At 40.1% G+C, this 12,970-nt stretch overlaps 2 protein-coding genes and 1 long non-coding RNA gene across 6 annotated transcripts in view; 1 reads left to right on the forward strand and 2 right to left on the reverse strand.

The window, feature by feature from the left end:
* LOC310999124 overlaps positions 1 to 12,970 on the forward strand; it is a 355,538-nt gene that overhangs the window by 296,230 nt on the left and 46,338 nt on the right. The window lies entirely within an intron of this gene.
* pudp (pseudouridine 5'-phosphatase) overlaps positions 1 to 12,970 on the reverse strand; it is a 262,995-nt gene that overhangs the window by 120,258 nt on the left and 129,767 nt on the right. The window lies entirely within an intron of this gene.
* Positions 1 to 12,970, reverse strand: part of nlgn4xa (neuroligin 4 X-linked a) — a gene marked incomplete at both ends in the record, with an annotated part of 86,703 nt that overhangs the window by 60,441 nt on the left and 13,292 nt on the right. For all 4 annotated transcript variants that reach the window (XM_083988916.1, XM_083988917.1, XM_083988918.1 and 1 more), the window contains one exon: positions 3,886 to 4,038. In XM_083988916.1, the coding sequence (XP_083845042.1) occupies positions 3,886 to 4,038 (153 nt within the window). The remainder of the gene's footprint in view (positions 1 to 3,885; positions 4,039 to 12,970) is intronic.

Here is a 12,970-nt window from a genome sequence, read left to right on the forward strand (position 1 = left end):
AATAAAATTGCCTTGCCTTGATATGTTGCAAATGTTTTTTTTTTCCTCAAATGAGTTCAAATTGGAATGTATGACATTGTGAATTTGAAATAAAGCTTTGAAAAGCTTGCGGTATCTGTTAGAGACGCAATGACCACACTACAGCGCTACTTTTATTTCAATCCAGCAGTTTTGCTGACTTTTCCACCAATCTCTCCAACTTGCTACACAGAAGTCTGCATGGCTGACGTCTGCTAATCTGCAGCTCGGGGCTCCAGGTGTGCTGCTCCGCTCCGCCCCGCCGCCTCGTCTGCCCCAGCCAGCACATCTGCATCTCATCATCTCATCAGCACCACTCCTCCACACCCAGGCTGCCAGCACGGTGCAGCATCCAGACCTCATGGTGAACTCGAGTCCTGACTAACCTTTATCCCCTCAAGATCCCACCAGCTGGCCATCCTTCCCTCCATCCTTACAGCTCAGTTATCGACTTGAACAGTTTCCTTCCCCCGGACCAACCAATGTCTAACCCAAAACAGGTTTCTACCTCACTTTCCCGCAGTTTCCCTGAATGTAATCTTCACATTTCCTGCAGCTGCTGCTTCACAGTAAAAGCCTTCCACCGGGGGAACCAGCGGGAGGCTTTTATTTTGCAGCAGCTGCAGGAGTTGGATGTGGAAGGTTGTTTTGGTGACCGAGTTGGCAGAGCCGTCACTTGGCCGAGCCATTGTTGGGGCGGAAAGTGGTGACAAAACACCTCCAGCGCTGTGTAGTCAGCTTATCAGCTTAAAACATTACAGCCACGGCCTGATTGATGCATTAAAGGCCCCCCGTTGACCCAAACATGCACCAAAACTCAGAGGTGTGGGTGTGACACAAAACATATGTTTCTACGGCAACGAAAAAGAAAAGATCGACATTGGGTGTTTTTTTTTCATCATTCAGCAAACACCATTTCTCACAGGTCAGCTATGGGTTATGGTTAGTTCAATGTCTCTTATAACAGCTGTATGTGTGGTTAGTTCAGTGTTATCCCTTACAGAAAAAGCACATGAACTTCACATGTGATTCACATGTGCAAAATTTTGCAAATGTGTAAAAAAACATGTTTCCACATGTGGAAAATGGGTTCGGAGAGGAATTCACATGTGATTCACATAAAATTGGGCCAAAACCACATGATTCCCAATGTGCAAATAACATGATTCCCATGTGCAAAATTGTTCACATGTGAAGTTCATGTGCTTTTTCTGTTCACATGTGAAAAATTTAGCAAATGTGTAAAAACACGATTCCACATGTGGAAAATGGGTTCAGATAGGAATTCACATGTGATTCACATAAAATTGGGCCAAAACCACATGTTTCCCATGTGCAAATAACATGATTCATATGTGCAAAATTGTTCACATGTGAAAAATCCCATGTGAAATTTTGCAAATGTGTAAAAACATGTTTCCACATGTGGAAAATGGGTTCAGATAGGAATTCACATGTGATTCACATACAATTGGGCCAAAACCACATGTTTCCCATGTGCAAATAACATGATTCATATGACAGAGGAGTGCATGTGGTTAGTTCGCTGTCTGTAATAACAGTGGGAAAGTGGACTATCTGTGGGTAGTTAAGTGTTTCTGATAACAGTGGGACAACAGATCGTCTCTGTCTGTAACAATAGCAGGACAGTGAACTATCTGTGGTCAGTTCATTGTTTCTGATAACAGTGGGACAATGGAGCGTCACTGTCTATAATAACAGCAGGTCAGTGAACTATCCGTGGTTAGTTCAATGTTTCTGATAATAATGGGGCAATGGAGAGTCACTGTCTGTAATAATAGCAGGACAGTGGACTATATGTGGTTAGTTCAGTTTTTCTAATAACAGTGGGACAGCGGGGCGCTTCTGGTTGGTTAATTGTCTGTAATAACAGCAGGACAGTGGAGTGCCATTGCAATTCATTCACCCGCTCACTGCCTGATGCCTTTTTACGCGAACCAGCGATCCGGCATGTTATCAAGGTATCTATCTGTTCTCCTCATTCTCTCTATCTGTGTTCTCATCTGCATTCCTTCTCTCTCTCCTCCACTGTGCACACTTTTCCAGAACACCTTCTCCCCCCGGCTCTCCGGCGACTAAATATAGCGACTGGTGCAGACAGCTCGGCCTTATAACGAATGGTAAGCAGAGCAAAGCGGCAGCGAGTAGTGTGGCTTTCACATCCGACAGACAATGAACCACATGCAAACAGCAGAGGAACCGCATGAAACCACATCGCAGCTCCAGATGAACTGAAATCTACCTCTAATACCGAGATCGGTGTCACGGACTTCAGCTCGCGGCTAAATCTAAATCCGTGAAACATGATCATGGAGGTGCACTTAGTATCAAGGCAAATATCACTGGCTTATAATGGGTGTACAGCTTTAAATACACAGATTTACATCGAAGACTGGGACAAAAATCTTTCTGCAGCTCTGTCTCCCTGGAAATTATTTTTTGGGGAACATAGTGCTAGCATTTGGTTAGCTAAACACGCAGTCACAATCTGTTTTTTTAAATTCAATAGAAAATGTTAAATTATGTCATTTGATAATTGGTAAGCTTGTGTTAATCAGCAAGCTAACTGGCGAGCTAACTGTTGCATTAATGCAACAGTTAGCTCGCCAGTTAGCTTGCTGCTAGCCTACGGAAGACGGAAATCATGGTTAGCTTGCTAGTTCTAGCAAGCTAACCATGATATCCGTCTTCCATAGGCTAGCATTCGGGTTGCAAGCAGGATTAAACATAAAATGGGTGGCTTGAAAATGTTACCATGGTAATGAATTAATTTATATTTTGAAATTAAACTGTAAATTACTAGGCTCATTATGGTCCATCCTTTTCTGATGTTAGCTTGTACGTTTTTAAAACGACACAGGAGAGTTTCTTAAAGTTTTAGTCAACTGTGAATAGTTTGATTAGAATATAAAGACATATCTTAATGCAAATTAAGATATTATTTTAACAGTAGGGGTATCAAAACTTCCAAAAACTGCTGAAAACTGTACAAATATAGGACCTTTAATTGTCACTGATGTCATTTCCACAACAAACGCATGTTCAGCTTGAAGAAAACAAGCCACAGCTTTGCTCCTTCCAGAAGAATTTCAATATAAAGAGGCTCAAACCTCGAAACTCCTTCCCCCAAAAAAATAAACATTTGATGTTATCAGCCTCTGCTCATTTTCTTGGACATTCAGAAGCCAAACCTTTATGTCAAAGGCAAGATAAAGTATCCCTGCGCCAGCCAGAAACAGCTTTCATCTCTTAGACAGGGACAAAATAAGATGCACACAGCGGTGTGGTGTCGATACCAGCCCAGATACCACTTTTCCCTGAGTTTTTCAGGCTGCTTGATGTTCGATGCTGCAGGATGATTAAAGTAATTGAAAAAAAGCACAAATGTAACAGCCTTTGTTTAATTTGCATGTGCTTATCTGGTGCTGTGTGGGTCGTTCAAGGCTGCTCTGCAATACAACCATTTGAAATAAAGAGGAGAATGCCGGAAAATGCAAAACACCTCCTACGCAACCATTAGCAACTGACTGGCACAGGAGGTGGAAAAAAAATCCTAGGAACCACAAATGCCGTCAAGTATAGATGGATTAACCTGCTTGATTTGCTACGGTGAAATCGTATGGTAACAGCCAGACCATGAGCACTTCCAGTTTAATTAAAGACATCAAAGATTCAAAAATCTATTTAAAAAAAATGGATCAACACCCAAACTTGAACGTGAGTTTCGTAGCCCCATTGACCCCCCACTTCCAGCCAGTTGGTGAACCAGCAGGAGCCAATTAGTCATTAAATCAATAACTGATTCAATCGGCTTCCTCCAAACTAATTAAATGGGCCCAGACTCACCAAGCACCCCCAGTCGGTAGTTGATGGTGATGACGATGACGTTCCCATAGCTGGCCAGGATGCTGCCGTCGATCATGTTGCCAGTTCCCTCCATGTAGGAACCCCCGTGGATGTAAACCATGACCGGCTTCAGCCCGTTCTCGTCGTGGATATCTGCAGAGAAAAGGACAAGATGGGCGGGAATTTAGGGCATGAAGATGAACAAAAGGCGTAGATCCGCAAAGTACAACGAATGCACAGATCATAAAGGGCCCCAAAGGCTCCATCTTTACTGAGTGGCAATTCAATTAACTGCACAAGATAAACTGATGTTTTAAGGGCCTTACGGTGGCACCTACTATATATTTTAATCTTAAAACCCTTGAGCAGACACAATGTCACAATCTAGATTTAGTTTTTTAAATATTTAAGTCACTATAATAAACTTGCATATGACATTCCTTTTGAATAATTTAGCACTTTATCAAATTAAATGAACAGTGGAAACCTGTGATTATTGCTCCTTCAACCAAACAATCTGACATATAGTGAATATATTCATTATACATAATGTCAATATATGCTCTAGAGCAAATGAGGATTAAAGGTCCCTCCATTATTCTTCTTATTTATTTATTTTTTACATATGTAGCCAATACAATAACTATACAGCTCTTATAAGCTACAGTAATGCTTGTCAATACATAGGCCTGGCTTTTTTACAACATGGTCTCTAGCAATTATGTATTTGAGGGAAAAAAAATCAATATGGAGAGTGAGATTTTTTACCATCTGTGAAAATAATTACATTTTGTTCCGGGCTCAATTTTTAGTTTACTTTTTCTAAATTTGTTTAATTTTCCCCCCTCTTCCACTCCTTTTAATGGCCACAGATGAAAATAAATATATAAATTATTCTCACACAAAAACTGTTTTCACAGATGGGAAAAAAGACAAAATTATCCTGGCAAAATGAATGAATAAATAACCAAATCAACTGTTTTCACAGATGGACACAAAAGAAATACTTTGAAAAACAATCCTGACCAAAAAAAAAAAAGAATTAATACATTTCACTTGGCTCTCAAGGCTGAATATCCTAGCAGGAGCATTTAAAATATACTGCACTTACAGTTAAACCTCCATGATATCCTTTCACTACGGTCTGGGGCTTAGATGAAGCTACACACTAAAAAATGTTGGGTTATCTCTGTAACCCAATTTCTGAGTTATTGGTGTTGGGTTAAATTTTTGGGTTATTTTTCCAGAGTGTAACCCATTTTCAGGGTTATAGGATATGAATTTAAGCCAATCCCTGGGTTGTTCAAGTAATTGTATATATATATATATATATATATATATATATATATATATATATATATATATATATATATATATATATATTTTTTTTTTTTTTTTACAAGAGTTTACTTTTAATAGGTTTATATTAAAACATAAGATAATCAATCAAGAAAGTTTTCTTTCTCCTTTAAAGACGTACTAATGATAAGTAATTGTACTTGAAGGACCACTTAACCACTTTTCAATCTAGGTCTGCAGGGAGCACTCCAAACTTGTTAACCAGTGACACCACTGCCATTCATTTCTGTGACAGTGGTGTCACTTGGTAGAAAAGTTTGGAGCTCTCTCTGTAGTTTTTAACAACCAAACTGTTGGGTTAAAAAAACAAAAAAACAATTTTAACCCAACTGCTGGTTCGAATAAGGACAAACCCCTTTTTTGGCTTATTTTAACCCAACGGTTTAAGAAAAAAAGAAAAAACAGAATAACCCAACCTGTTGGGTTAAAATAACCCAAAAAAGGGGTTTGTCCTTATTCGAACCAGCAGTTGGGTTAAAATTGGGTTATTTTTTAACCCAACTGTTTTTAGTGTGTAGCCTACGCTAAGCTAGAGTCATCAAGCATGCTAACAGCTTGGAGCAAATCTTGGTCACACACATGGACAACATTCTTAATTGTTGTCCTCATGAACAAACCAACAGTAAACACCATCAATCTCAGCTGAAAATGAGATTAATTTCACTTTCCTTGTTTTAATTTAACGTTGATTGTTTTACAGTGCAACAATCTTAGATGTATAGCTTGACACTACACCCTCATGCAAACCTTGATGAGAGTTTCCATGGCTTTAACCCTACAATCCCTGCATCTGTCTCCTCTGCCGCCTTCAATTGTTCTGTGTATAATGCTGCAATTAGGCCAGATGAATACCTTGTTTATGAGGCTCTCCAGTTGTGATTAAGCTGGGTGATTAGTACATGTGTAGGTGGTGATTATAAATTAAGACTAGGTCATTTGCATGACAGAAGATGGAAGGAGATGATATAAATCCTTAGAACAAGCAGAGTTTACAATAAATCAGCCGGCAGCGTCTTCATCATCTACATGAAATCCTCTGGGTGCTCTCTACCGAGTGTGATGCATAAATACTGTCTGAGCACATCTTTCTGCCGGGGAAAAAAAAAAAAAAAAAGCCAAAAGAAGTATCATTATTGTCCTCGCACGGCGCTGAATCTCTCAGATCTCCTGCACTACAGTAAGCCTCGATTGCCTGGAACCAACACGCTGAACGAAACCATTATCCCCGGCCCCGCCGACCGGGCTCGCTTGCAAGTCTCTCAAATGTCACTCTGGATGAGAGCATCTGCTGAAGAAAATATCAGAGTGAGAGAGGAGCTGGCCGACTCCTTCTCCTGCTAGTGCAAAGACACGCAGAGCCAGCTCCACTTTAGCACCACTGCAGAGGAGCAGGATGTTGTTACTAATTTAGCTGCTCTGTTTTAATTTGCTGCTAATGCACTTACACCATTGGTGCAACAGTCATGCAATACCACCCTGCTTCTGTGTCTTTAAATCATTCCTTTTGTTCATCGCTAATAATAATTTTAATTGGACACATTTTTTTTAGGGCTAATAATGTTAGTCAGACAACAATTCCTCAACAGACGTATAAAATCTGACCTTAAACCTGAAAAAATACCAAAATAAACCTGAAACCAATAGTCAATACAGAGATTAGCATTAGCACAACACAGTCACTCCAACCTAAGAAAGAGCACAGGTGCTCAATATACATAAGTTGGCCATTAAGAAAAGATGCAAAGTGGACTAACGGTTCTGAAAAGATGCTAGCTCTGATTCAATTCTCAAAATGCTAACCATTTGAAAAGATGATTATTTTACTTGAAGTTCCGAAAATATACTAGCTTTCCAGACGATTAAGAAAAGATGCTAAAAATGCTAATGGTTCTAAAAAGATGCTCGCTACTGACCCTTAGGTTGCTAAAAATGAAAAGATGCTAGCTCCGCTGACCATTAAAGAAAAGATGGTACACTAACAGTTCTAAGAAGATGGTAATAAGCTGACCATTCAGAAAAGAGTCTTATTTTACTAACGGTTCTGAAAAGATGCTAGCTCTGCTAGCTGTGCAGACCATAAAAAAAATGCTAAAAATGCTAATGGTTCTCAAAAGATGCTAGCTCTAGCTACTGACCATTGTGAAAATATACTAACCATGCATACCTCTCCAATAAGAAATATAGCTACATTGACTGTATTTTTAGGCCTCTAATTTTGTCTAAACAAGCTGTCAGGACTTCCTGAACTGTGTGATGTCACAAAACCTTTAGATTCATTATAATAAGACATTTATTTTTGGTTCTTATAAGCAAAAATATGGATCAACACTTCATATGTGCCTTGATTCTATGTTGAGAGCCATTATTTGAACACTGGTGAATGATGATGATGAAAAATGATGCTTGTTCAAGAACACCCATGCTGTTTTAAACACCTCTATTATGAAGGGGAAAAGCTAGGTAAAGAGCTCCATTCTGTTCTGTGATTGGCTTAAAGAGATTGCCAACTGCCCACACCGATTACAGGTTTCTCTTCCAGTTGCTGCAGCAGGGAATCTGGCTGCAGCACTGTATACATGTTGCACCTAGGCAAGCTTGGCAGGAAGCAACACACCAGGAGGAGGGGGAGGTTATGGTGGGCAGGAGGAGTGTATCATTCTCCTCCTCCGCAAAAGAAAACAGTGAGGGGAAGGAGTGAAAAGCAAATCTCAGCGGCAGGTTATTAATCTCCACTGTGCTCGAGTGGAGGCTCGGGCGCCGCTAATGTGCCTGCGCCTCAGGTAGAACCGAGGGGGTGATGGGTTCTGAGCGGTCAGGGGTCTGCAGCACCCTGGACCGGCTTCGGTTAAACACAAACCTGCTGATTACAGATGCAGCGAGTTCCGGTTTGTTATTTAGCTCCACATTAGGTGGCAGCCGGAGGGGAAAAAAACGGCAGCGTGGGCGGCGGCGGGAACAACCTTGAAGAGGCAGACGCTCGTAAAACAAAAGCGCTGCCATTAAGTTGTCATAGACTCTAACTGATACACATCTGATGGTCGCTGCAGGCCTCAGACACAACTATTCAGCTGGCTCTCCATCAACCAAAACAGGCAAATTGACTGTTACTACCCGTGTCTTTTGTTGCCGTGGAGGGGAAGGGAGGGGAGCGCGTGGCGCCGAGATCCCCTGCAAGATTTAGAGCCGTTGCTTTACAGCGAGGGGGAAAAGAGGGTGGTCTCAGGGTGCCGTGTCCCCATCCTGTCAGTGGAGTGAACTTAAAGGGATACACCAACATTTTTTTTTGCGTGTCTTGCCTCACTCCCGAGTCCATGACCAGCAGATAGACACCATCCTTTCGACTGTGCGTGCAGTAACAAGGGAGATAGAGCCGTGTCGCCCGTAATTAGCTTAGCTCAAACACTGGAAGTCTATGGGTAGTGTTAGCCTGCCTCCTACCTGAGCCGAAATCAGCAGTCAGAAGCTGATTTCATTTTAGCTCTAAACTCTGTAAATATATCACTTTATGAACATTTCAAACATGTTTAGGTGAGAAAGTAGCCGTTTAGATCAGCAGTGTGTCGTTAATTTGTCTAAATACCAGCTGTTTACAATTTTGTTCGGACGAATTCGGCGCTACTCAAGCTAGCCGTTGTGACCAACGCACTTCCGGTTACTTTCACAAAATAAAACACCCGTTGCCCTTTACATACAGAAAACCATGACGATAGAATTTGTGCTTTTACTTTGAAATAGGAAGCTAACCTACCCTCGATGTAGCTAGCTTGAACCAAAATAAAGCGTCTTTGCTTGAACCCTCCGTTTTGACCGTTCTCGTCCCGTTAGCGGCATTTGACCGCTCAAGATGCCTTACCGGAGAGTTTTGTCAGCTCTGAGACCAAGATCGGTCCGTTTAGAGTTGCTGAAGAGTTTCTCTGATGACTTTAGGTGGAGGCAGGCTAACACTACCCATACACTTCCAGTGTTTGAGCTAAGCTAATTACGGGCGATACGGCTCTATCTCCCTTGTTACTGCACGCACAGTCGAAAGGATGGTGTCTATCTGCTGGTCATGGAATCGGGAGTGAGGCAAGACATGGAAAAAAAAAATGTTGCCGTATCACTTTAAAACTAAAGAAATCAAACCACTTCAAGTGCTCTCTCTTCCTCTTTCTCTTTACTCCGTCGTTCTCTACACTCCACGGAGCTGCCTGGGTGACTGTGCAGCGAGTTTGTCCCACACATTCATCACTGCCACCCGAGCCGGAGGGATAATATATTCCTCTGCTGGCTGCACACATTACTCATCTTTATATGGGAGAACAGGGGAGAGGTGGTGGTAGAGGACAGGGGGGGGGCTTGTTTAAAAGGGGGCGAGGGGCTCTATCTGAATTTTTCCATTGCTTTCAGTTAATGGAAGTCCACTCCAACACTGTCCCATCATGCTCGCCGCACTTCCCGTTCAATACACTTCTACCGACAATACTGACTTTCCACAGAAAGTCACTATTAGGCACCGAGCCAGGCACAAACCTGTCAGGAACTGCTGAGCAACTCCGGAAAACAGTATAACGACTGAAAAATCAAAAAATGAACGTGGATATTTAGCAACCGTCTCATTTTTCAGCTTTTCAACGTATCTTGCAATTCTCTGTTACAACAACACTGTTGGGACTAAACCAATTATCAAAGTGACATGAGCGCTAATTAATCATTCAATTTCAATATTCGTTTCATTCAGACATGATTCAGTGGAAGAATTCAGAAGAATACCATAGAGACTGTTGCAATGCAGATCAGTTGCAACAAATTGAAAGATTGCATTACGTAGCTCCAATATCTTCATAATTTGATCCAATTTCAGCTTTTATTTTGAAGGAACTCTTTTTTGAAATCATAGACTCTAATTACGTCTTCTCAATGCAATTTAATTAGGATTACAGTACATTTAGATATATATTTGAGCATGTGTATATCTGAATGGAAAAATTCAAATATTGCATTTCTCTTTATACAACTCTAGTGGGACTAAACCAGATATAAAGTCACAAGTCATAAATAACCTAGCCAAATAAAGAGTATTTCATCACCCTTTTTCTAATACCTATTTGAATTAAATATTCAGAAAATATTGCAGTGTTGTTGCAACTTACTGAAAAATTAAATAATCAAATTTCCAATTTCATTTTGTTGCTATAACAGACAAGGGATGCCTTTTTTACTTCTATGGCAGTTAGCCTACTCACAGACTTTTTGGACTGGACCAACCAAACTTTTATCTATTAAATTATCATCGGTTTCCTAATTAATTAATTAATTCTATCTAATTAATTAGATAACAACCAATCTGGGAACGGTTGCAACACATTCAAGGTAAACTCATTAAATACTCATGAGGTAAAAAAAAAAAAGCATTCATTGAGTTTTCTTTTGGATGATTGGATAAAATAGGCTAAACGTTTAATAATGCCACATGTGTTAAAGTGTGTTAAATTACCATATATTATCTTTGGGATAATAACTCTTACATTAGCACTCATACAATACCAAATTAAAAGCATCAAACATTGATGTACTAATTTGGCTAATATGTTGCTTTAAAATTAATAATCTAGCACAGATTATGGTGCTGTATTCTGCTTCATGAACAAAGAGTTTACCCTACTCTTTCCCTCCACCTACTGTCCACAATCAAGTCTAGCCAAGAGTGGATGCCCAACTTCCTATATATACATAATATATTTATATTTCACAAAGAATATGTGCTTTGAACTCCCCATACTCTTCCATCCTACAGTACTGCATCTCTTTCCAAATGAAAGGAAAGAACAACACAAGTAATACCCTTAACACTGCATGTTCTCGGTGCATAATTGAATAATTATAATTGAGTTGGAATCAAATAGCCGTCTTAAGGCGAGCACTCCCGACAAAGGCTCCTTTAAAGGTATAATGAGCAAACTTCCAGGAGCGAGTGATGAGCGTGGGGGAGGTCTGAGAGCTGCTGTCTGCAGTGCCGGCAGCTTTCTATGCAGCAGCGGCAGTCGCTGAGGTATAGGTGGAACCACAAGGGAGCCACACGAGTAATTCATTGCCACTGCAGATGTTCAAACAGTCAGAGTGCATCGATCCCAGGCGAGCCGAAAGGGGGGGTATAGGGCCTCTTTACCCAGACCGTTCTCCAGGTATGCAAGCGTTGGCCCTTTTTTTTTTACCGTAGACCATCAAAAGCTGACACTTTTACTCTTCTTTGGCTTTTATCTTCATCTCTATTACACTAAAACTCAGCTCGGTAGGAGCACACTGCAAAAACTCAAAATCTGTCCAAGAATATTTGTCTTATTTCTTGTCAAAATGTCTCATTTCTAGTCAAAACTGAACTCTTTCCACTTTAAATAAGACTAACCTAAAAATTAACTTGATTTTAGATCATTTTCACTTCACTCAGTTTCAAACAAATTTTCACTTGTTTCAAACACATTTTCACTTGAAATAAGTAGAAAAATCTGCAAGTGAAAGCAAGATTTTTGTGCTGAATTAGATTTGTTTTGACTAGAAATAAGACAAATATTCTTGGTAAGAGTTTGAGTTTTTGCAGTGCACTTCTTCCTGCATAATCAAAAGGCGTTAGATTTCCTCTCACAGGTCTGAGGTGGAAACTGTCTCTTCCCTCACACCTGCTGTGGGCAGATGGTGTGTTTTTTAATCTACTTTAACAACACAGGAGCGTCTCTCTCGGTGATCTGGCTCTTGTAATTTGAGGTAACTATGCTACATCTGTTCGATGCAAATCCAATATATGCCGGTGTTTCCTAACCAGGCCTTTAGAAGATCCCACCCTAGACAACAACAACAACAACAACAACAAGACAACTTGAACAAGTTTCCTAAAGAAAATAAAAGGTATTGTTTTATAAAACTGCGTCCGGCAGTAGGCTACACATAGGAAATTGAGATTCGTTTCTATGCTGATGACTATCTTGTTTTAAGGACCAAGGAATCAGGCAACAAAGAACCAATATCCAGCATTTAACTCTTGGATTAAAGGGTCACTGCACCCACTTTACACCTAAACAACAGTCCACACACTAAAAACAGTTGGGTTAAAAAAACAACCCAATTTTAACCCAACTGCTGGTTCAAATAAGGACAAACCCCTTTTTTGGGTTAATTTTAACTTTTTTTTCTTTTTCTCTTAACCCATTGGGTTAAAATAACCCAAAAAAGGGGTTTGTCCTTCTTCAAACCAGCAGTTGGGTTAAAATTGGGGTTGTTTTTTTTTAACCCAACAGTTTGGTTGTTAAAAACTACAGAGTGCTCCAAACTTTTCTACCAAGTGACACCACTGTCACAGAAATGAATGGCAGTGGTGTCACTGGTTAACAAGTTTGGAGCGCTCCCTGCAGACCTAGATTGAAAAGTGGTTAAGTGGTCCTCCAAGTACAATTACTTATCATTAGTACCTCTTCAAAAGAGAAAGAAAACTTTCTCGATTGATTATCTTATGTTTTAATATAAACCTATAAAAAGTAAACTCTTGTACAAAAAAAAAAAAAAAAATCCAATGACTTGAACAACCCAGGAATTGGGTTAAATTCATAGCTTATAACCCTGAAAATGGGTTACACTCTGGAAAAATAACCCAAAAACTTAACCCAACACCAATAACTCAGAAATTGGGTTACAGAGATAACCCAACATTTTTTAGTGTGCACTTGTTATGAATAGGAGACCGTTGTCGTCATAA

This window comes from Trachurus trachurus (genome assembly GCF_905171665.1).
Source record: "Trachurus trachurus genome assembly, chromosome: 2".
Taxonomy (NCBI): Eukaryota; Metazoa; Chordata; class Actinopteri; order Carangiformes; family Carangidae; genus Trachurus; species Trachurus trachurus.